This window comes from Thunnus thynnus, chromosome 3 (assembly GCF_963924715.1).
Source record: "Thunnus thynnus chromosome 3, fThuThy2.1, whole genome shotgun sequence".
Classification (NCBI taxonomy): Eukaryota; Metazoa; Chordata; class Actinopteri; order Scombriformes; family Scombridae; genus Thunnus; species Thunnus thynnus.
In genome coordinates this window covers 9,825,314-9,849,337 of record NC_089519.1, presented here as the reverse complement: position 1 = coordinate 9,849,337, position 24,024 = coordinate 9,825,314, and the positions used below count along the sequence as shown (strand labels likewise).

Here is a 24,024-nt window from a genome sequence, read left to right as displayed (position 1 = left end):
TTCAACATTTTACTTAAATACAGAAGTTTTTGCCACAAATTAGTTACCTCTGAAATGTAGTGGCATATAACTATAAGATGTACAAAAAAGGGATAATCAGTTAAAGTACTTCAGGACCAAGTACAGCACTTGAGTAAATGTGGTAGTTTCACCACTGCAGCTCATCCATGAGCTTATAAATATGTCAGTGTAAGATTTTTTTTGGTTGATTTTTGGAGAGCCTTGGCAGTACTGAACTGCAGAGGAGCACTTCACACCCTGACATCGGTGGAGTGTAACTCATTATATTTACCCAAGTACTGTGCTTAAGTACAATTTTAAGATACTTGTACTTTACCTGAGTATTTCCTTTTTATTTTACTTTGTACTTCTGCTCCACTACATTTCAGGAGCAAATTTTGTGTTGCATTACATTTATTTCACAGCTATAGTTAATAGCTACTGTACTTTTCAGATCAATATTTTATACGTTAAAATTATCAGTTTATAAAATATGCATTGTTATAGACTGATATATTCTGATTACACGTATATGTATCAATGAATCAATATTAATTAATACTCCGATAATATATTTACATATGATAAATATCACACTCTAAATGGGGACATTACACATAATGAGAACTTTTACTTTTGATACTTTAAGTACATTTTGCTGCCAATACTTATGTACTTTTACTTAAGTACGATTTTGAATGCATGACTTTTACTTGTGCTGGAATATTTTTATGCTGTGGTATTGCAACTTTTACTTAAATAAAAGATCTCAATACCTCTTCCACCACTGCACCCTGACAAGCAGGATAAATATAATTCTACAGAAACCTACTGACAGGAAAGTTAAAATCCATCAGTATGATGGAAATAGATGGGAGAACTGGGTCCAGGTCTAAAATAGTCAGGTACTATCATAAATTTAAACGATAACTGACTCTGCAGAAAGTGTTAAGAGCAGTTTTATTTGCAGTAGCTAACTGCTGAAATGGAGAGGAAGGTTTCTTCATAAAGTCAGTTGTTACAGTATTAAAAAAAAATAAAGCTAGGAGGGAGTTACTGTGGATTTTTGTGCATTTAAATATCAAAAACCAAAAATAGACCCTGAGATGTGTATGCGTATGCTGTATTAGCACATTCTCACAGTGGAATAAGCTTGTCTCTGTCTATACAAAGGTATTATAGAGTTGTCAGATCCTTGGTATCTGTCCTGTACAGGTTCTGTCTTTTCAGCTGTCACTAAACCCTCTGTCTGCATATCGTAGGTCTTAGAAATGCCTGTGAAATTAGCAGTATGTTACAATAGTACACAAGTCACATGCAAAGGCATAACCCCCTAATCCACAGGGTGACCCTTGGGGATTTAAGCATGTGATGTTTCCGTTAGCATGGCGCCTCAGACAAATGCTAAACATGCACACTAAACAGGCAGTAAACCTTTATAATGGAAGTCACAGAGTCACATACCGATATGATTGATTGTTTTAGTTCAGAGCAGTGGGACCCTTTTGAAAACATCCTTGCTTAAAAGACTGAAATTCCTGCTTACACTGCATCTTATTTATGTTTGCAGACATATTCTGTGTGTATATTGTAAAAAAGCTTGAGTGATACTGTTCGCACTTGTGTTTGTGTGTGTGTGTGTGTGTGTGTGTGTGTGTGTGTTCACCTGGCAGGGCGGGTCGCAGGCCATGCGGGACCCTGCTGGGGTTGATGCCCCTTACGATGCAGTCAAAGAGGAAACTGATCTGCTCTCCTTCTGAACAGGACAAGAAGAACACACCAGCCCCTGGGAGACAGAGGAACAGTGTGGCACAACAAGGCAGAGGTAAAAAAAAAAAAAAAATCTGTAGTAAGTGGTAAAATAATGAGTAAAATCACAATTTTTTGCGCAAGGCCAAACAACATCCTCTGAGGCTCAGAGGGCTCTTGTAAACGCAAGGCTGTTCTTTGAGCCAGTAACAAGCCTTTCATTTAAAGGTTACATAAAACGTCCCCCCCCCCCTCTGCTATCAAGCCAACACAGAAGTAGGAGTCTGTGAAAACACAAGACAAGCAAAAATTCATGAAACATCAAAATCTCACATCATGGTGTTATTTGAAAGACAGCCACAAAGTAAGCCCTTACTCAGGGTTTTAGTTTAAAAAAAAAAAAAAATCATCTTTGTTCTTTTGTTCATCTATGCACGGAGTTTGCTGCTAATAAAAGAGCGTAACAGCTGAGAAAGTAGAGCAGAAACACATTATTTGGAAAGATAACAACTGAGTCAGTCTTAGTAATGCCATTCAGCAAAGTGTCTTGGTTTAAAATGTCATTTCTAAGAAACAGATTTGAGAAGAAAAAAAAGCACTGGTATTGAAAATGTGTCTTAGTTGTGATACATTATGTTTGTATTTATGAGACAATCTAAAAGAAAATTCCAAAGCTCAACAAAATGTACTTAACCTTACTAACTTATCATTTTTCTTACTTATTAAAAAATGCTTTCAGAGCTCTGTTTAGCTTTTCCAGTTGAATGATTGAAAAGATTTTCTCATCGCTGAACATTCATTGTAACGGAAGCCAATCAGCCTCATCAGCCATCATGTATTTTATCGTATTCTCTGGAGTCAGTGGAAATGTCTGGCCAACTCATCGAATCACAAGCTCAGTCAGAGTTTCACAGCAAGAAGGAGATGAAGCAGAAAATATAATCATAGATATTATCTTTGTTCGGCCATTAGCTGAAATTATGCTTGTATGACAGAATTTCACATAGTAACTATCTTTTACATTTTCTGTTTAAAAAAAAAAAACAAAGACTGATAAAGAGACTTTTGAGACTTTTTGAGTTTTCAGATCTCTTCTCATGATTTAGTGCAGTCACAGCTACTGGGGTTGGACAAAATAATAGGAACATAATAAAATCTAATGTAAACACTACCTTTGTGAATGTCCGGTATGTTTTATGTCAACCGTTGAGGAGATGTTTACTCAACTCTGCTGTCATTTTTAGGCTTGTGGTTTGAATTGCATTACATTGTAAGGTGTTCACTGGATGATTGTTCTATACTTAGATAACATAAACTGCAGGCTCAAGGATGGCTCATGCAGGTATGACGTCAGACAGATACCCAGTCTGATGCTGGAATGTATCCAGTATAACACAATACAAACTACAAAGTCTCCAAAATAACCATAAAGTTGAATCAACAACGTCTCTGAAACAAAAACTGAACATTTATTTCAAAGCTGTTGTATTAGACTGCATCAGTTTTAGCAAGATGTACCTAATAAACTGGAAGCTGCGTTTAATTAGGCTATAATTATCTTGTTTTTTTTTGTTTTGTTTTTCCTTTATGGCTTTAACTCGATTACATCAATCAATCTTCCATTTGGTGGAGGTGCTGCATTAACAGTATTAGCAATTTTCCCTCTTGAGTTGCTGTGCTCTACTACACATGCCTCCACCAAGATTTATATTTTATGTATCAAACACTCAGCCCTTGAAAACTTTAAAGGTAGCTGTATAAACTTTGTAAGACAAAACCACAAACTTTGAAAAACTGCCTTTAAGGTCTACAGGAGGTGAGTATCACTTAAAGCCTGATCGGTCAAAGCTCTGCTTAAATGTACAAACACTGTCCAGTATAACTCCACTTATTAAATCCTACACTTTCTTTTGAAATGATCTCATGCATAGTTTGAAAAATAATTCTGTCCGTAAGCAGCATAGGGTTGTATTTCTTTCTACTTTCTTCTTTTCATCTGGTGGGTAAAAAATAAACATAATCAGAGGCCTTGAAATGCTTTTTTCCCTGCACAAACAATTTTGGAACACCTTTTAATCAAAAGAGACATATCTAGTGTTAGAAAGAAAAATATTAGGATGTGTTGGGATGAAATAAGATGTATTTCTCTATTTTCTGTGATTTTCTTGGAAGGCATTTTTTGGCAGTCATATTCACTTTTTTATTACTTTTATACTTTTTTTTATTATTATTATGTTATGAACACCAAGGGGCATTGTTGGACTCCAGTCATTTCACAAATATGCTGAGTTCGGCGACATGAAAGCTCATCTTAAAGGAGACAGATCTTATTTTCTAATAACAAATAAATATTGTAGCAGTCAATTTTATATTGAATATGGAAATGAGCAGCTTTTCTGTCGGATAACAACATTACAAGCAGTCTTTTGTCTACTTGGGACTGGTGTTCAGCTTATTTGTTCACACAGACAACTTCCATCCTCTACACTGGTTTACAAAGTGTAAGAGTTGGGCTTTCTATTAACTACTCTACAACTTTCTGTAAAAATGATAATGACGTATTTAGTAGTAATGGGTCGGACTTTTGTCCAATATTTTGTCTTGAGAATGTTTCACCACTCATCCAAGAGGCTTCATCACTTCTAATAGAGAGTCAGAGACATTTTAACTTCTATTGGTCATTCACACCTTAATGACACATGACAGAGTAGCTGAAGTTGCCTTTTACTTTATACTTCTAACCAGAATTAATGAGAATATGGACAAACTATAACAACATAACTTTGTCTGATGTAGAAATGCTGCATAATAATTTAAAACATATAATGAACACCACACGAGAAAAACACACTCACACGTGCACCAACATACTTACTGAACTACAAGACAACGTGTGTACGTGTGCGTTTGTGTGTGTGTGGTTATGCCTGCTGAGGGACATGGAAAGATTGCTGACATAGCATGTCGGCTTAAAATTTTTTTTACTTAGATCACAAGGTTTGATGGACATCCAAACCCTGCAGAGGATCATTTATTACTGTATGCATGTGTGCACTAAGGACCTGTGTGTGTGTGTGTGTGTGTGTGTGTTGGCTATGAGGCCTACATGAACACGTGTGGGCCTGATAAGCCAGAAAATATCTGTCTAGCTAAGACACAGGCTCTGCTCCAAACATCATTGATTACAGAACACCGTGGCCTCATTAACACATCCAATAAGAGCTGAACTACTGATTTCACTCTATACTGATTCACACTAAAACACTGTGTGTGTGTATTTGACTGTACAATGTCCAAAAAAACATTCATGAGGAAGCTGCCTCAACTGATTATTGCCTAGTAAAAGGCTTTGCACAGCAAGACTGCCCGCTCTCCCACAGGACTGGTCACAGAGTGCATGTGTGTGTGTGTGTGTGTCCATGGCAGTAAAAAGGCTCGTCACGTCACTGTGGTGTAAGCCGTCAACTCTGCAGCCAGAAATTGTATCGTCCGAGGCGCAGCTGACTTTGAAAGTGCAGCTGCAGCAGAGAGCACTGTGGCAGTCAAGGGTAAAATATTTTTATACAGCAGCATTAGATGACCGAGAGACTCGCTTACTGATTTGCTTGAGCATAAAAGCCTCTGAGGGAAAGAGAACAGAGAGAACACAGCTTTTCACAGCAAATATGTTGACTTGTCATATAAAGACAGACACAGGTGTAACTTTACACATTGATGATGACTCCGTTCTATTTAGATGCCCCAGTAAACCATGACAATGAACCAGCACCAACAAGACAGGACCCTGAACATGCAATACAGCCAATATTCATGTTATTAATTACAGCTGTGCTTTTCCTGCTATGATATATCTGTTAGCTAAGAAAAATGACCATTATAAAGTGACTGATCTGACCAGAAGTACAACCAGTGCTGGAGGGAAATCTATGCAGCAGTGAATTTCACTCTGGGAGTTTTACATTATTGTTGATGGTTTGAGTCGCTAACAGCAGCAAAAAGTATTGGTGAGACAACAGAAAAGAGAATCAGTGCTAACAGGAAGGAGAGTGGTGTCAATCTTCTCATGTAACTCTCTGCAAGAGAGCAAATAAGATTGTTTCCCAAAATGTTGAACTATCCTTTAATAGTTTAATAGGAGATGCTAGCTGAAGCAAAGCTAACTATGTTCAATTTTAATGACCGACCCTTCCAAAACACACAAAGAAGTAGCTGTTGTCTGGTTGTTTTGTACTGTGTTTTCTGCTAAATTTCTACTTTTGTCAGGAAAAGCAAGTGCACATCCTCTTACACAATTGCTGCATAAATATTTGCATATATAAGCCATGTTGCACTACCTCTGCTTGGTGACAAGTGGATAAAACACTCCCAACTACTCACTGTGTCTGGGCAGTGTCACAGATAAGAGACTGAAGTGTTTGCTGTGATTTCTGGGTAATGTACAAATGATTGAAACACTGTTGGGACCTGACTGAAAACAGAAAATTTGGTCTGTGAATGTCCAGAAGAAAATATGTTCTAGGTGAAAGCAGACAACACTCCATAAAATGACTGCTGGCACATCTCACAAATACTCACCAAATACAAATAAACATGTAAACATGTAAACTAACACTCTGCTTTTACCTTGCAGTCATGCAAGGAATGTCACTTGCCGATTTGACTCTCACATCACGACTCTCTTTTTTTCTGCCACACCAAGAGGCCCTCTCTTTACCATCCCTGTGCCTGCTGGGTAATATGTACATAAGGTGAAGAAAGCAACTGTGATTGGCTGTCTAGCCCCCGGGCACTATGTGATTGGCTGAGTGACCACAACAGGGGAGGCCGGTATTTATAGCTGTTGCTCATCAGAACACTGAAACCAGAGCCTCTGGACCTCATGGTTATTCCTGTAGGAGCCATGAGTCTGCTTACACACACACACACACACACACAGACGTCACATAAGTGCTTATTGCACTCAGAAACTTTCTCTTCACACTGTTATATCTCTTAAACACTGACAGTGAGGAGATGAAGGAATAACAATAAGCATATTTCCAAGTGTCCCATTAAACACTTTTCTTGTCGTCCATGTGTCTCTTACACACACACACGCACATACACATCCCCTCCCAAAAACATAAAACTGCCTCTCATTCTTCACATACACGCTCACATCAACTGGACATTCAGAGGATACCTAAACCTTGGCAACCACACAAACACACACACACACACACACATACAGAGCATTATTTGGTGGGCAGGCCCACAGTACAGTGTGGTGGGTTCATTTCTTACATTGATAAAGTTACTCTATAAACACCTGCAATAAATCACAGGTTTATTTATTGGCCTGTTAGTGTTAAATGACAGAGCTATCGTTCTGCAAACCCTAGAGGTAAAATTAGGAGAATTTATTTATCTAAAGGAGACACTTTAAAAAATAGAATGTAGATACCTTAGATTTTGGATTTTGGTACCATTTTCTTATATCCCTCAACTTGCATCTTCGACTTCATTTAGTTGTTTGTATTTGCATGTAACAAGAGTTAAATTGATGATGTTTTTTGTGGTCACTAAAAGCCATTTTGGCTTAAAAGAAATAACAAAAGAAATTGTGTTTTCTGTAAGAGACAGAATAATTAACAACCACTTTTTCAACATTTGACCGTCTCGCTTTTTTTGTGCAACATTCAATCAATATGGGAACCAAGAAACAAAATTTGAATTTATGTAAAGTTAGAAAGTATCTCACATTATATGATCTAGATTTGTCCAGTTACACACAAATAAGAAATATACCAACAACAACAAAACTGAGTCAGCTATGTGAGGCTCTGTACTTTGCCAAAGTAGTGTTAGTGTTGCCTTTTTGGCTGCAGGCTGCAGTGTCTATATTCACACAGCAGAAAAACCTCTTACTCACAGTATCCACAGCGAGTGCCCCCCTCGAACACAAAGCCATTTGGCACAGCACCATATCGACGTAACGCCGACAACTTCCAGTGGCCAATGACAACAGGAGGGAGGCCCCTAGTGAGGACCAATAAGTTGTTGCACAGGTGGAGGGAGGCGGGGCCACTCTCCAGTTTGGTACCTGGCTCCACATTGACGCTGAACCTGTGGACTGAGGAGTGAAACACAGACAGACAGAGAGGTGTGAAAAAGACAAATGAGTGTGTGCGTGTGTCCCACATACTTAGTCATAAAGACAATAGAGGTATCATTGATCACAAAGCCACATCAATCACTAAACAAATGAGGTGGAACATAAAAACAAACCGTATACCACACACACACACACACATACACAAACACACAAGCACACATAAAACAGTGATGGCGGTGATAATGATGATTTAGCAGTTCTTTAAGCTCTGCTGGCTGCAATTTGTCATCACTCAGTTTGTGCAGATGGCACTTTTTCAGCGCCAAGCTCTGTCTCCCCCTCTCACACACTGTATTGCATCACATACAGTATACATACTGTACATGTAGAACTATATACTTGCCCACAGAGCATCATCAGTGGAGCCTGGTGGGTAAAAATCATCATCATCTATCCTTGAAGTCACGAGACAATAATAAAATTGTACTAAATAAACAAAAGACTGAAAAATCTAAGAATTTATATGGTAAATAAATTCATAAAAACGTATTTTATGTAGAGACTAAAGGACGCTTGCTGTTTTCTGTTAAGTCTGTGGAGCGAACTGAAGAGCTCTGCCTGGATAACTAGGTGCAGTCTGTCTTGCAGGCAGCTGAACAGTCAAAGATGTAGCTGAGGGCTAAGTCATGCTTTGTGTTAAAAAAAATCTCTGCAAACGTTTTGCATAGCATAGTGAAATGAATTAAAACCAGTGGCTGCCTGGAAGGTAGGAGGAAATGAGCATGCTTGTGAAAATGTTAACAGAAATGTAAAATGTTGTATACTACAACGAGAAACACCACCGGTATAAGAGGCTGCCAGTGGAGGATATTTAAATTAAGATGAAACGGTTTCTACATTTGGCTGAAGAGAAAAGCCTTGCAGCAGCATGGTAGACAACATGCAGGCATTAAATAGACTTTTGTTAGGTAATTGGAGCTGTAGTGATTTACAAGAGGAAATAAATCTGTGAAGGACTTTTTCTAGGTCAGCTCAAGGTTGTGGTGGATACACCGAATCATCCCTAGATTCTGTGATGTGAGTTTTACATCGGAAGATAAATATCCAGCGTTCGTGTTATGAATTTTATTTTAATAATCAGAGGAACAGAAAAGAGAGTTAGTGTCGTTAAACTGGAAGATGTTCTCTGACACTGAGCTCTTAATATCTAAGATGGCTCTAATTCAAAAAGTCAAGACAGCTGCTGTTAGAGGTTTTCAAGGGGAGATATGTTACAGTCACATGGTGATGAAGGAGCAGACTGCTTGTGGATAATATGATTAAGGGGAAGAAATGAATGGAGCCTAGAAAATATCTTGCAGGTGATATTTCAGAGGAAGAATTAGCTGTTCGGAGAGATGTTATAGGTAGTGACAGTGCCATCTGTGCAAAAAAAAAAAAGCGCATTCGAGTCACAGCCTGGCACGGTTAAAATTCAGACCGGAGTCATTTAAATAAGTTATTAAAATTCATGATAGTTGAGGGAACATGTTCTCAATAAGACTAGTTTTATAAAGAAAGTTTGGACAGAGATAAAAAGTTATTTATGAGGCCTGCCAGTTAAAATTCTTTTGTGAAACGCTGCTAACTTATAATTGAAAGCCAGAGTTTTTAACAATAGGTAAAATGATTAAAGTGTTGAATACTTTGAGGTGCTTGGCTGGAACTGTATCAACAGATGAAAGATTGTATTATCTTCCTCAGAATTTATTGTGGTAATAAGGCTCTGAAAAATATTTTTCAGTTCTTGTGAAAACACATTTGCGAGCTTCTTATTGTGCAGGAGAAGTCTCTGAGGTAGAGGAGGGACAAACAACCAAATACTACAATAAAAATGATCCTTTAGAGGCATTATTTCTTGAAAATTTGGAACACACTATAGTATAAGATAAACATAACTTTTATAAGGTACATTACTTTGGCACAGTCCACTCTTTTTTTCCATACCCACTCTCCACTCAAAAGAAAGTTGTGATGTTGAGACAGCAGATTTTGCAGATACGGTCAATGTGATGGGAAAGAGATTGCATCTGTTTGTGTAATTCCACTTCAGAAAGTGGCCTCCAGTGGCTTTTTTCTTTTAATTTTTAACCTTTACGAGTGAGCACAGATGTTTTATTTAAGCAAAACACTGATTCACATGCAGAAATATCCTCCATTCAGTCAAATTACAGAAGATTTTCAGGCTTTGAAAACACATGAAGGCCAATGACTGATTAAAAAAATACCATGTCCTAAATGCACTTAAAAACACAAGTAGTCAGATTTTACTCAACAATAGCAAGAAATTATCGTAATATACATTGATCGAAGGTTTGAAGGAATAATTTGTTGATTGATAACACAGTGAATGAACTCTTCATCAATTTCTGGAACTCCAAACTCATCATCTTTTTTGCAGTTTGTTTTAGAACTGATGAAAAGTTTCTTATTCACATTTACAACTACTCAGTGTTTGAGGATGAGCTCAGATACGACTAGACCTGGAGAATCAAAGCTTTACTTGTGGGCCTTCATGAATACAAGGATTGTTGTTATTGTTGCAGCAATACTTGATAAAAAAAAAACAACTTATAAAACAAACATCACACATTTTTGATGCGTGTTATCGAGCTTTCCCCTTCAGCACACAAAACCCTGCACATCACACCCTCAAACAACAACACAGCACTGCGACATCCACACAAGGCCAAACCACTGACCTTCTCCCAGGCTGTAACGGATGCGGGCATCCCAAGCCAGCAGGGCTTCTCTGCTGTGGAAGCCCAGGACCAGCGTGTGTGCCAGGCAGAGGATGGAGAGGGTGTAGGATACACCGTCGTAGCCCGTCCCTGGCTCCACACCACAGATGCCCTAACAAAGCAGAGTAGTTGTTTCTATTATCACATTTGAGATGGCTGCATTTGGTAAAATATCAATTTTTCCTGTTCTATCAACTCTCCTGATAGAGGTGAAGTGGATTCATCCAAATTAAATTCTGATATCAGGTGTAGAGACTTTTCCAGCCAAAGGAGGTGACAAACTGAAACTCAAGAGCGAAACACGAGGCAGTCTCAAATATCAGAGAGTGAGCAGTCTGTCTGGGGAAAGCTGAATTCATTAATGTTATAGTGAACCTTGTGACTCTCTGGTTCCTTTGGACTTAATAATCTTACACACATAACAACAATATGAGCTTTAAAATGTCTTGATGTGATGTTTTGGACTCATATAGTTAACTGCCAGAAGTCTTTTATAGCTGACAAATTCTGACTGGCATTCATTCTAATGTGACCCACTTCAAGTCCCTCCGTCTATGTGGCATTAGCATTATTTGATCTATGCTGTGTACATGTGACAGCAGTCTCATGATAGCAGTAGGAAGCCTGAGGTATCCATCAAGGCGCTGTAATAAAACTGCCACCAGTGCGATTCACCTGCACTTCAGATCAGAGGCAGCCAGCCTTTGGTCTGCTGCAGCCGAACATATACATACCTCCAGTGTCACATTTAGCCTCTCCTTGTGGCCGCTGCTCTTCTCCTTCCCTTTCTTCTTCTCCTTATACACCAGCAGAGACAGACAGTCTGAGGCAGACACACACACATACACACACACACACAGAATGACAAGCTTTAAAGACTGACAGGCTCAAAAGTCAATTTTCTGATTAATAGCAGAATAACAACACTGTCACTTTTTTGTAATCCCTGCTGCGTGCCTGCGTGTGTTTGTGGCACAGCTGTCATAACAAATCCCTAAAACAATGAACTGATCGGTTGGCACAGCTGATGATGAAAGTCAAGACACAAATGTACGCACATAGGTTACATGATCACAGAGAGAGAGAGAGAGAGGGAGAGAGAGTACATCATTCCCACCACTCCTGCCAGTTCCTGTAGTCATGGTATGTGTGCTGATGAGCTCAGTGTCCTCACAGCATCTCAAGTGAAACTCACTTCATTTTTTGAAGACACGTGGCTCCCTTTTTCTATCAAACTTGCGGAGAAAAAGACCTGTTACACTAAAGTTATGTCACAGTTTCTGTTTGTGGTTGCAGCTTTTCAAATAATTAACCTTAAATCCAACTGGCACTATACAGCCCACGTGATTTTATGTCCCCGTTCTTAATTTGAAGAGGATACGTCTGCACCGTTTCAAGGTGATTTTGCACAATTTAATAAATGCAATGACTCGATCAACTCCGCTGATGCAGCCACTGCGCAACACCCACACGTGTTGACGCGGATATGTTGCGTTATGCGCTCCTGTGGCGCGCAGCCAAGAGTCCGGTTGACAAGTTGTGATTAGTTTAACTTCAGAAAATCGGATGATATTAGTGCCGAATGATACGGGTGACTGAGCTGATCCTGCGTGGTTGTGAAAATGTGCAAAAACCTGACCAGAGTTTATCGATTATAAAAATAGAAGCGGTTTCGCCACTTACCTGCGACCGGAGAGGGCTTCCGAAGAACGACCCACCGAGTCTTCCACTGTGGAGAGGTTTGTAAAGAAACAACAAATTACAAAGTATATATTCCTCTGGTCGGCCTTGAAGTTTAGAGGAAATATTTTTAAGCTTAAAATAAGAAGAACATTGGTGGTATTCACCTTTTTTCCATCTCTAAACTTGACTTGTCCCTCCGCGACAACAGTATCCGTCATCTTCTGTCATGGTTCCGAGCAGCTGTGCGTGTGTGTGTGTATGTGTGTGTATGTGTGTGTTGTGCCTCCCCCTGCTCACAGAGAAGGGGTCACTTTTCAAAATAGCCTTTACAGCGCAGTCCCCGCCGGCAGACTGCACTCTCTCCCCGATAGTTAGACCACCGCGGCGGGGAGAGACAGCAGCCTCCCCCCGCTGGGCCCTGCAGAGTTAGTACAGTTGTCATCCTGCGTCAAGTGCTTATTGTTTACAGCGGAGCTAATTCGATTAAAACCGCATAACTCGCGTACCTTTCACTTAACTCATAAAACTGGCACTCAGCCGAGTGTTAGACAGGGATTCATGTTGCCTTAAAGCTAATCAGAGGAGCCTCAGCTCTGTCTGTAGACAATCCAGGTTAATCTGTAAAAGCTGCCTCAAGAATAATGCCAATTAAGATGTGAAATTAGCAAATTAGCCTCAGAGTCTCAATTATAAATCAATTATTATACGAGATTCAAGAAAATACTTTATTACATAAACATGAATATGCATATGTCCACTGAATGAGCAAATCCTGAGAGGAATACAGCAGTCCTCCTGGTTTTACTGGATACTGACTTAGTGTCTGTCTCACAACAGTAAGGTATATAAATTCTCCTGTCATTGCTCTTGACCAAGGCACTTAATCTCCAGTGCCCCTGTACTGTAAGGGACTGGGGTAGTTTTTCTCTGAAAGGACAGGTGAATGTGTGAAGTTATTAATTGTCTGGACACAAAACCAATAATATTTATCTCATGGAGAGTCATTGCTTCGCTGTGTTGTTCTGAAATAAGAAGACAGATAAGGGTTTCCTTTTCTAAATGTTAACCTTGAACTGTAACTTCAGCTGGTAGACATATTGAAAAAAGAACTAAAATTAATACTGCTACAGTTTTTGTCTGCCTCTTAAAATTACAGGCTTATGTCAAAATGCAGAAATGCAGGTTTTCTCCTGCATGTTATCAGGTATCCTGCTGTGTCCAGACACCTTATTACATACTAGAGCTGAAGCTATCAGTTAATTAACTGATTAACAGAAAATTAGCTGGCAACTATTTTAATAATCTATTAATAATTTTAGTCAATTTTGAAGCAAAAAAACTCCAAACAATCCCCGGTTCCAGCTTATAAAATGTGAAGATTTTCTGCTTTTCTCTGTTTTATCATAATGTACATGTATAAGGAAATTGCAATGAAAAATGTTCACTATTTCTGACATTTTATAGACCAAACAATTCATTTATAAATTTAGGAAATATTGGTCAGATAAATCAAGAATGAAAAGCATTGTTAGTTGAAGACAAACGGTTACTTTTGAATGTCACTGCCAGTTAAACTTCACAAGGAGAAGACAAAATATTTTCCCAAAAATCTAATACTTATTTTTTATTTTCCTGCAGCTGTTTTACCACCATTCATGAAGTGTTTTGATTTTTTGCAGCTGTGAGCAGCTCCAGCATTGCCTTTGTGCATAGTGATATCAAAAGCGCACTCGAAAATTACACACTCTTTATGCTTTTTCATGCTTATACGTGCGCCGACTTTGACGGCTACAGTGTCTTCTGTTACTTTCCAGTGTGAACACAATACAGCATGTACTCAAACAATGCTTAGAATGAGTATGTAGTGTGGAACTGGCACACAGCCTTTGATTAATCTCAGCCTGCTGTCTTCTAATGGTAGCCCTCAGTAGGTAGTCTGGGGAGCAGCTGCACAGTTGTTGACACCGGGCTCTTAACCTCAATTTGAAGCCTAGAAAACGTTTCAGCTGCTCCATCAGTGCAGTCAGAGTAGACATGAGCGGGGCAGACAGTCCGTGAGTCAGTGGGCTCCTCAAACAAAGGTTGCTTTCAATTTACTCCTGTCTATCTGGCGTTTGCCCTCACTTTGCTCCAACTGTCTCTTGGCTTTGACCATGGAGGGAACCTCTGAAGTCTGGTACACGGTTGACCTCGTCCTGCTTCCACGGCAACGCAGCTCCAAGGCCACACCCTCCCACTTCCTGTCTAGTTCTGAACCCCGAGAGCCCCGGAGGTCTCGGGAACCTCTGCGGGTTTGCCTGGTGTCTTCCGAGTCGGCAGCGGCCTCGATTTTGTCAACATCCAAGGCTCGTTTTGGAGTTGCGTGGTTGGAGCGGGATGAAGGTGACTTGGATTTGCGTCGTGAGCGAAGGGGAGGCCGGGGAGGGGGGGGAGGAGGAGATGGAGAGGGAGGTGTGGGGTTGGAAGATGTTGTTCTTCTGCTGGGCATTTTGAAATCTCCTCCTCCTCTCTCCATCCCTCTCCATCTGTCTCTGCCTTTACCTGAGGAAGAAGAGGCTGCAGTAAAAAAAGACAGATGACAAAACAGACAGGAGGCAAAAGAAATGACAAAACACTCACCGCCACTGCAAACCATCCACATGCAAGGAGCACTCCAAGAAAACACAAAATAAGTCCAGAATGTTCTGCGTTTGTCGGTAAAAGTCGGTGGTGCAGTGAGGAATAAGATAAAAAACAAGAACACACGGTCTATAACCTGAAGCTAAGACATATCATCATCCCTCTGTGTTTATGTGTATATGAAGAAGAGAGTGAGAAATTAAGATTATTCATATTCTGTCAAATTCAGTCAAATATCACACTTTGACAGCCATGACCAGACCGTAGCCAACTGCACCAACACCATGGATACAGCATCTCTCACACACACACACACATACACACACACACACACACACACACACACACACACACACACAGAGCTGGGAAGCAGCAGGAAACTAAGTGGATGTGACAGATATTCCTAAACTGGCCTTTGGCTATGACATCATGGGAAAGAGGGTTAGATGGTGCTCACTGCCAGTGTGTGTGTGTGTGTGTGTGTGTGTGTGTGTGAGGGAAGAGAGACCCCGTCCACTTAATACAGGCTGCTGCCATCTACTGGCTGAGAGACAGAGAGATGTATTTTGTTGGTGATAGCTGATGTGCCTTCTTTTTGTTCACAGTTCGTTTTTTTTTACACAATTATGTGACTTTGATTTCAGACTGTTGTCTCATTTCATTACTTTTTTTTTCTTTTAAATGGCTTTGTCTTGTTTCAAAAGCTGCAGATAAATCAATTAGAACAAGCTGCTCACACAGCAGACATGTGGACATTAAATTGTTGAAAGAGCACAAGTGTAATTAATGAGGATAATAGGAACACAGCCATCGTTAATGTTGTTAGTTCCACCTGTGCTTTTCCTGCTATGACAAGTCAAAATATCTGCTGTGACAAATGCTTATTACAAACAAAAGCAGTGAAAGAAAGATTGAAATTAAGGCGTAGATAGACAATCTTTTTTTTTTTTTCTAGCATTGTGGTTCAATGGATGACTGATACAGTCTTCTTCCGACTCTGGCGGATGTACAGACAGAGTCGTACCAAGTACAAGTGCTGCAACTTGTCTTCAGTATTACTCGACAGCAAAGACTGTACTGAAGACTAATGGGCTATATGTCACGTAATTCCCAGCATAGCTTTGCCAGTGTGTTGTGCAGAGCCTTTAATGATTGTGCCATAAAAGTGCAAATAGACTACTCTGTATGTTTTACTCTTCCAAAAAGATGTATAATAACTCGAGTGAAAGAGCAATTTTTAAGTGTATTAAAGTAACTACAAGCACATGAAATAGTTAAGCTCTCAATTCAGTATTACAGTATGTTTAATTAGCTCATTTCAACTCAAGATATCATACAGTGTAATCTGGAAAATGAGGAAGAAAAAGTCTTCTCCCCCTCTTCCTCTGTCCACCATTTTTACGTTTCTCCTCTCACCAGCAGATGGGGCCATTTGAGGTGACAAGCACTAGATGCTCCGCACTAGAGGGCTTTTGTTGGCCAGTGGACACATGGGCAGTGGTCCCAGAAAGAGCCAGTGAATTGAAACACAGAGCCAAAACTGTATTCGTATAACAGCTCCTGTGTACAAGGTTTTCCCATGCAATTACAGCAACAATAAGATAACTGACTAGGTCCTGTAGTATGAAAAGAAGAATCACACCCAGGAATTAGTTTACTTTGAAGAAACTTCAGCACTTCCTTGGAATTTAAATTAGAATTAAATTCAATTTTACTGCTCTTAAAAGGTAAACATTACTGAATGTCAACACTTTGAGGATGGAAAGGACTTTGTATTGTTATTCTCATCTGATAAAACCATCACTATCTTGTTTCCTTACACATACAGATCCTTGTCTTTTTGTCCTTTCCACTCTATTTTCCCGACATTTCTTTGACAGAGTCTTCTGGGAAACACTTAAAACATCATGAAAAATATTTATCTCCCTTTCTGTTTCTGTACGGAGATGGACGGGTTAATTATATGGACTGGTTAAATACAATCAGTTGGCTGCTGTTGTCACATGTCAGTACCGGAGGAAACACAAACACAACAGAAAACACTGAAGAATTATTCTAATGAAAACCGCTACAGAATAAGATCATCATGTGATGCTAAAGACACGCAGATGTAGGCGCTTCTGTGTGAGCGCGAGCATGTATGTGTGAAGTGGAAACGAGTATGTGTGTGTGTGTGTGTGTGTGTGTGTGTGTGTGTGTGTGTGTGTGTGTGTGTGTGTGTGTGTGTGTGTGTTAGGATGAGGAAGAAACAGAACTTAGTTTTGTTTGTGGGCTACCAAAGAGCCCATGACAAAGCTTGCCTAACAAGGCGTTGAGCAGAGGGGAACCCATGCATAGCTAATAGCCCAGTACCCCCAAAAAGCCTTTGTACCCCGAAACAAAAGCCTTGTCCTGCAGACAAACACACACACACACACACACACATATATATAAAGAGGAAAGAACAGAAGAGGCAATAGAAAGAGAGGGAGAGGAATATCAAGTAAGCTAGATAGGAGAGAGAGAGTGTTTGACAGGCTGAGGTGGACAGAGGTCAAAAACAGAAAAAATATAAAAAGAAAAAAAATAAAGAAAAACGTAACTTAAGAATCTTCTTTGCTGGTATTGAAAAAGCATTTCAACTATAATGGCTCAATTTAAGAACAAGAACTATGAGCAGGCTCATCTGAGATGTGCCAGTAATAGTAATAGTAAGGAATAGTTTGATATATTGTGAAATGCCTTTATTCACTTTGTTGCCCCTCATTTCTGTTCGGTAAATATGAAGCTGCAGCCAGCAGCCTTTTTATTTAGCTTAGCACTAAGACTGAAACAGGTCGACAGCTTGCCTGGCACTGTCCAAAGGTAACAAAATCTGTCTGCCAACACCTCCAAAGATCAGTAATTAACATCTTGTTTGTTTAGTCCTTACAAACCTGAAATATAAAGATGATGTGGTGTTTTGGGGGGAGTTATGTGCCAGATTATTTCTTGGCATTAACTTTCTGGAAGAAATAGTCTGTACAACTCTTCATAAAACTCCTATTTGGTGTTTTTAAACACGTATTAAGCAAACAAGATATAACACATCATATCTATACGGCACATATACTGCATATAACCTATATATACACCTTTCGACAGAGCCAGGCTAACTGTTTCCTTCATTTTTCAGTCTGGCTCCAGCTTCATATTTAGCAGACAGACATGTCATTCTATTCCTTCAACAATGGGAATATGAGGGTGCATATAAAAACTCCATGTAAACATTGATCCCAGTTCAGCACCTCGATGCAGAGAAGTGCTAAATACAAATGTGGGACACACATTCATGAAAAATGAAGTGAGGAAAATTGAGTATCTTGGATATTGTTGAAAGTCTAAGAAAAGAAAGGAGGCTAATCACATGATGCTCTGCAGAGAGAGTTTAAACTCTAAAACATTTATTTGATCTATTTACAGACAGTACAGTCAACTGAACAGAACAGAGAATTGATTTCTACTGTGACACAACTGAAGAAACAGCATGGCTGCATTGCAATTCAACAATGACTACAGTAACGCGGTGATTTCACGAAGTTGACTATATACAAATTAATACTTTTAACTGATAGATAGTGAAAATTAAAAGGATGTGGGATAAATTAATGTTTTCTGGAGAATATAGTACAGAATAAAGTAAGAGTAAAACCTGTAAAAAGTGAAACCTTTTGACTTGTTAGTCCAGTTTTTCCAGCTGAGTCCCTGTAGGAAATAACAGCTCAAAACATTGTTGAATTGCTAGACTGTGAAAACTCATTTAAGAAAAAAAAAAAAAAACAAAAACAGATGCTGCTGCGCGATGTAGTGCAAAGAAGAAGACGGAGATGAAAAAAAAGAGAAAACTGCTCACATACAGACGGATCAGAACTTTCTGGATTATTTGGTCAGAGAGCGAGATCGCATGTGTGCGCCGTCGCTATAGTCTGTTTTCATGAGTGACACGAGAAACGCCTGAGGTGAGAGAACAGTGTTGGAAACACAGAATGTACTGTGCTCGAGTCGATAAAGAACAGCTGAGCAAATGTGTGCGTTCATGGTACTGTAGCATATGTCTGTATTTATAGGGTCAGCATGCAGTGTGTTTAAAAGCATGTAATAAGTTGAAAATAACACATGGTCCGCATAGAAGTGCGCTAAAGTAGCCTCCATACCGCTCTGGATTTGGAGCAGCTGATTATTAGCAAATATCATCAACTGTTTTCTGAAGGCAGCTCAACCACCTGTAGCATGAAATAAACTGTGTCCACAGTAAAAAAAAAAAAAAAAAAAAAAAAGAGGGAGAAAATGATTTTAAAATGTGTAAGGATGTGTAAAGTCTTGTTTGTAATTGGCTAAAGTGCATTGTTAGATTCTGTACACTGGGGGGGCTGGAGGAGGGAGTTTGGCACTGGTCAACACCAAGTCATCCTGAGCTCGCCCTCGAGCTTACGTCTCCAGAAACAAATCCACAGCGAGTCCGCTCAACAGTTCACACAGATACACACCACGCAGGGAAATTCCAAAGACAAGCTCCATCCAAGCCTAATGCATCCATTTTTCCTCTTGTCATGTGCCTGACCTGTTATCTTAAGGCTGCTGTTAACCTACAGTAGATGCTGGCCAGAGGGTAGTGCATACATCACTATATCAACTCACTATTTGACTACATGAACACTTATTTCTATTGTATGTGATGAGGGTCTTAGCTCTGTTTTTTTTACATTATTTGTAAGCTGTAGCTGTATTAGCTGTATTTTTACACTTGAATCTGGAGTTTAATGTTTTTGTAATTTGACTTAAATTGCAGAAAGTGATTTGTTAAATTAAAACATGTTCTTGGGGAAGGGAGAAGATCTGGATGCATTCTGGGCCATTCAGCTACAGACCGAGAGTTCTCAAGGTCTGAACTGAAAATGGCTGACAAGGAACTTCAAACTGACTTGAAAGGGTCTCCAGTCCCGCTCGCAGTCAGGTGAAGGAAGAGGTGAAAGTTCAAAAGTTTATAGAGTTCACACGGGGTAGGTACCTGAGCTAGGCCGACCGTCCTGTGCTTGTTGTTGGGGTCGTGGGTGGGGTTTGCACGTTAGGGCTGAGGGAGTGACGTAGTTGAGGATGGGGCTGTTAATGTCCCCCTCTCCCACTAGAGTCAGATCAGACCGGGTGTCCTCCTCCAGCATCTGGACTGATTCTCCCCTGCCAGAGTCCTGGAGGAGACCACGCTGGGCACCCTGGGATGGGTGGATGGGGGAGATGGTGCCAGGAAATGGAGGAGGTGGTCTGGCTTTCCTCCCCCCTCCACTCTCAGTGCCCAATGCAGAGTCCAAGCTCTGAGACTGATGGCTCGCGTTGAGCAAGTGGGTGCCGCCTCCCCTGTCATTGCTGTTCGCCTTATTGCCCCGGCGACCGCTGCTAGGGAAGCTGCCGTTGTTGGGGTTACAGGAATTAGGGGTGGAGCAACTTGGCTCAGGGTCGTAGGGAGGAGGCGCAGCCTGGTTGGTTGCCGCTGGCGACAGGCGCAGAAAGTCTGGGAGCTGCAGGTCGCTTTTGTTTAGCAGGCCTCGCTGGTCGTCTGCTCGGTTGCTCTGAGCTTTGGATATGAGGTCGAAGAACTCTGCATGCACACACACACACACACACACACACATACACACAAGTGCAGACACACAAACACACGCACATGTACGTGCATGTGTGCGCACACACACACACAAATGAATAATCACCCAAAACAACAGTTTGAATACAGTGAAACACATTGATTGTAATTCAGGAAACATGCAGCAGAGGGTGTGTATTAATCAGTTAGACAAGTCAAAGCTACATTCAGTGTGAGCAGAGGTGACTGTGCTACATGTAGCTAGCTAGCTCCGAAAGCAATTGGTGCTGCTTCTGCAATACTGCAGACAGGCAAAAAGGGTTAGTGTGATCATAGCAACACAGCTACAGGAATAAGAGGTCACAAAAGAAAGAGAGGGAGGTCGTTTCATCTTTACCTTCAGCTTCGTCTATATTAATCTTTTTCTGCTTTCTTTTCTCCGGAGCCTTATGGAGAGAGACAGAGTGGTTGGGTAAGGGATGGCTGCTTGTGTTAGGGCTGGGCCCAGCCTTGCCGTTTTCCCCATGGGGGTGGGCTGAACCGGCTTTCCCTGATGGCCTGTCCTCCCCCTGGGGGCCACAAGGAAAGTGGAGCGGGGCATTAGAGCCCTGATGAGTCATGATGGTGCAAGTATGGGCACAAGTACTGACAACACGTGGGAACCAGTGCTACTGATGGTGAGGAGTTTGTAAAATGGGAGTAATTTGACAAGGGATAGGGGGCACATGATGATTCCATGATGGGGGATAATGAGATTGTTGGCTTAATGTAATCAATAATGAATGACATTGATTGAAAATCATTCTAGTGAAACATATAATTTCTAATTAAAGACATGTAGGATGTTCCATTCAGACAACCACAATGTCCAACATTGTGTGTACATCACCAACATGTAGGCTAACAATGACACACACCACAACACCAGAGGGACTAACTATCTACTACTTAAGTGCCACACTACTGCCCTTGAGGCGAGAAGAAGTCTGTTTTAAAAACAATTCCATTAGAATCGAACAAGTAATGAAGTAATGAATGACCACTTCAGATGGTCATCAATAAGCTAAAACCCCGATAATACCAAGAAAACCTAGACAGTAATCGAAGGTACTACCACCACCAACTAATTCCCTTCCAGGTGGACAGAGGGAGTTTCTGGAGATTTTGAGACCCAGCAAAAGCTCTCCGAGGCTGGGCATTTATCACCTGGCCAGTGGATTTGTTATGGAAGAAAGAGAACCAGCAAACCAGAGAGAAAAGTCGGTGATGCATTCGGCCACAGGCAGACCACAATAATGGAACATTAGGATCCTTGAGAGTGTGACGGGGCTCTTGGCCCCACATAACAGTGCACATAATACAGTCACACACAGCCCCTCACGCTGCCAGAGACACACATCATACACCTGCGCACATTTATAACACATTGCAAACAGACATGGGTGATTGAAGACAGCGAGAGAGACACTTAGTAGCGTGACATCATCAACCAGGAAGTGGAGACATTCGGTGGGTTATGGAACATTCCAGAGCGAAAGGAAAAATTGGAAATAAGAAGTTGGAGGGGATCTTACTGTTGTTGATTGGTTTCTGCTGGTAGAGGGCGGGACATGGCTCTTAGAGGGAGCTGCTTTCTGTTTGTCTGCTGAACAAAGGAGAGAGACAGGCAGATGTAATGACACTGATGAAAAATGATACTGAATGAGACGGCAATGCAATTGCTATTTTTTGTTAAGGTAATGAGAGACAGCAGCTCACATTTGTTGATAGAAACTTTGTGTGTGTGTGTGTGTGTGTGTGTGTGTGTTCCTTACCTTTTTCAGGGGTGTTTTCTGCTATATCTAATACAACTCGCAGCCCATCCAGATTGGATATAGGAAGGCCTAGATCTAAAGGCTCCGACTCCCCACTCTGCATCAAACAGACACACACACGAAATGAGAATAACTTTATCACGACTTGTCTGTCTATTTCTGTCTGTCTACAGGCATCTAGGCTGAGGGGGGACTTACAATGCGTGCCACCAAATCAGAGAGGTGCAGGCCATATTTGGCCACTACAGGCCTGAGGACCTCAGTCACTGGCTTGGTGGGCTTTGCTTTTAGACCCACTGAACGGTTAATAGGGACCAAGTCAAGTCTGGAACAAGAGAGAACAGAATTAACACTTCCTGTAGGGCTCTGTAGCTGTAGTGTTAGTGGTAACAACATAGCAAGGACTGGTTGCAAAGGTTATTTTGATATTGCATAAAAGCCAACCTGATTACGACTACATGTTACTGACCTGAAGAGAGTGCGTTTTTCTAGTCGGAGGTCTCGAGAGCACAATGTCATACAGTCTTGGTCCAAAACAAGTGGCTGAGAGAGCGAGACAGAGAAGCACAGAGAGAAAAATAGAGTTAAATAAAGCAGAAGAAAACAAAATCATGACAATTTCTGCTCTAAAATCCTTCTTTTTTTACATCTTTTATCAAAAATACATATGTAATTTTTTGATTTGGGTACTTGGGGGCACAACTTCACAACAAGCTGAAAATGAAACATGTTTGACATATTATGACCTTATGAAGTTAATATGGCTAACATGTTGGCAATCTATTGCCTGTTTGAGCAGTGAGACTGAAAACAAACAGTAAAACCAAAACAAAGACCCAAAAGATACTAAAACGCTCCACAGAACTGAGAGAAACTGGGTAATAAGTCTGTGGGTTTGTCACCAAGACTGACATCTTTCATATTTAATATAGTCATTTAACCAATTGTTCATATAGAACTAATGATTAAGGCAGCTTTAAATTTTTTATTTATATTTTTTAAAGTAACCATCTGACCCTATTTTTTTACAGAATCTTTGAGGCCAAAAAACAATATTTGGGACAGCCCCACATCCATTTGTGTTGTACCTTCTCCCCTCCAACCAGGAAGAGGTCTATAGCTGCCAGGTTGATGCAGAGCTTCTCACAGAGGCCCAGCAGCAGGTCCCTGATGGACACTCCGGCTCTCAGTGGCACAGAGCAACATGAACCATCCGGCAAGGTTATGTTACACTGCCTCAAGGGGGCGCTGCCCCCTCCACGCTCTGTTGACACTGATACTGCACCACGGGAAACATCACCCTGGAGGAAGAAAACAGAGACAGAGACCGGGAGTGAGAGAGGAGATAAAGACAGTGAGAAGAGGGTTAAAATAATAAGAGAAACAATAGAGGTAGCAGCTGATAAACAAGCAGTTTTTATGACATTATTTCAGTAATTTTAATGTTTTTTATTTTAAGTTACTTTTAAAGCAGATAAATTAAATTAAATGAGGAAGAGAGTAAAAAAGCATCTCTATGCTGACATGAATGTCTATGTTCCCATTGCTGTAATGCCTAAACTGATTATCTGGCGATGTCTCTTTCCAGACTGACCTCATTCCTCCCTGACCCCGATGTCCCAAGCTCCAAACTGGCTCCTGAAGACAGTGAACCCTGCGATTCACGGCGACCGTTGCTGCCAGAGAAAT

The 24,024-nt window shown here is 40.5% G+C and overlaps 2 protein-coding genes and 1 long non-coding RNA gene across 14 annotated transcripts in view; 1 reads left to right on the top strand and 2 right to left on the bottom strand.

The window, feature by feature from the left end:
* The window catches only part of LOC137179453 (protein Dok-7-like), a 22,813-nt gene extending 9,855 nt beyond the window's left edge, over window positions 1-12,958 (bottom strand). Inside the window, exons 1-6 of one of the 2 annotated variants that reach the window (XM_067584119.1) lie at window positions 12,471-12,958; window positions 12,307-12,352; window positions 11,358-11,446; window positions 10,585-10,735; window positions 7,661-7,861; window positions 1,667-1,786 (exon numbers count right to left, since the gene is read on the bottom strand). In XM_067584119.1, the coding sequence (XP_067440220.1) occupies window positions 1,667-1,786; window positions 7,661-7,861; window positions 10,585-10,735; window positions 11,358-11,446; window positions 12,307-12,352; window positions 12,471-12,524 (661 nt within the window). In that variant the 5' untranslated portion in view covers window positions 12,525-12,958. The remainder of the gene's footprint in view (window positions 1-1,666; window positions 1,787-7,660; window positions 7,862-10,584; window positions 10,736-11,357; window positions 11,447-12,306; window positions 12,353-12,470) is intronic. The other variant, XM_067584118.1, reaches the window with a different exon arrangement.
* On the top strand, window positions 11,809-24,011 carry LOC137179455 (uncharacterized). Its single transcript, XR_010927817.1, has 3 exons — window positions 11,809-12,362; window positions 23,442-23,556; window positions 23,924-24,011. It is a non-coding gene; the product is annotated as an uncharacterized lncRNA (long non-coding RNA).
* The window catches only part of rgs12b (regulator of G protein signaling 12b), a 52,380-nt gene continuing 42,766 nt past the window's right edge, over window positions 14,411-24,024 (bottom strand). For 2 of the 11 annotated variants that reach the window (XM_067584106.1, XM_067584105.1), the window contains exons 12-19: window positions 23,930-24,024; window positions 23,424-23,636; window positions 22,805-22,878; window positions 22,534-22,660; window positions 22,336-22,432; window positions 22,096-22,166; window positions 20,919-21,090; window positions 18,315-20,536 (exon numbers count right to left, since the gene is read on the bottom strand). In XM_067584106.1, the coding sequence (XP_067440207.1) occupies window positions 19,935-20,536; window positions 20,919-21,090; window positions 22,096-22,166; window positions 22,336-22,432; window positions 22,534-22,660; window positions 22,805-22,878; window positions 23,424-23,636; window positions 23,930-24,024 (1,451 nt within the window). In that variant the 3' untranslated portion in view covers window positions 18,315-19,934. The other 9 variants (XM_067584109.1, XM_067584108.1, XM_067584110.1 and 6 more) reach the window with 9 other exon arrangements.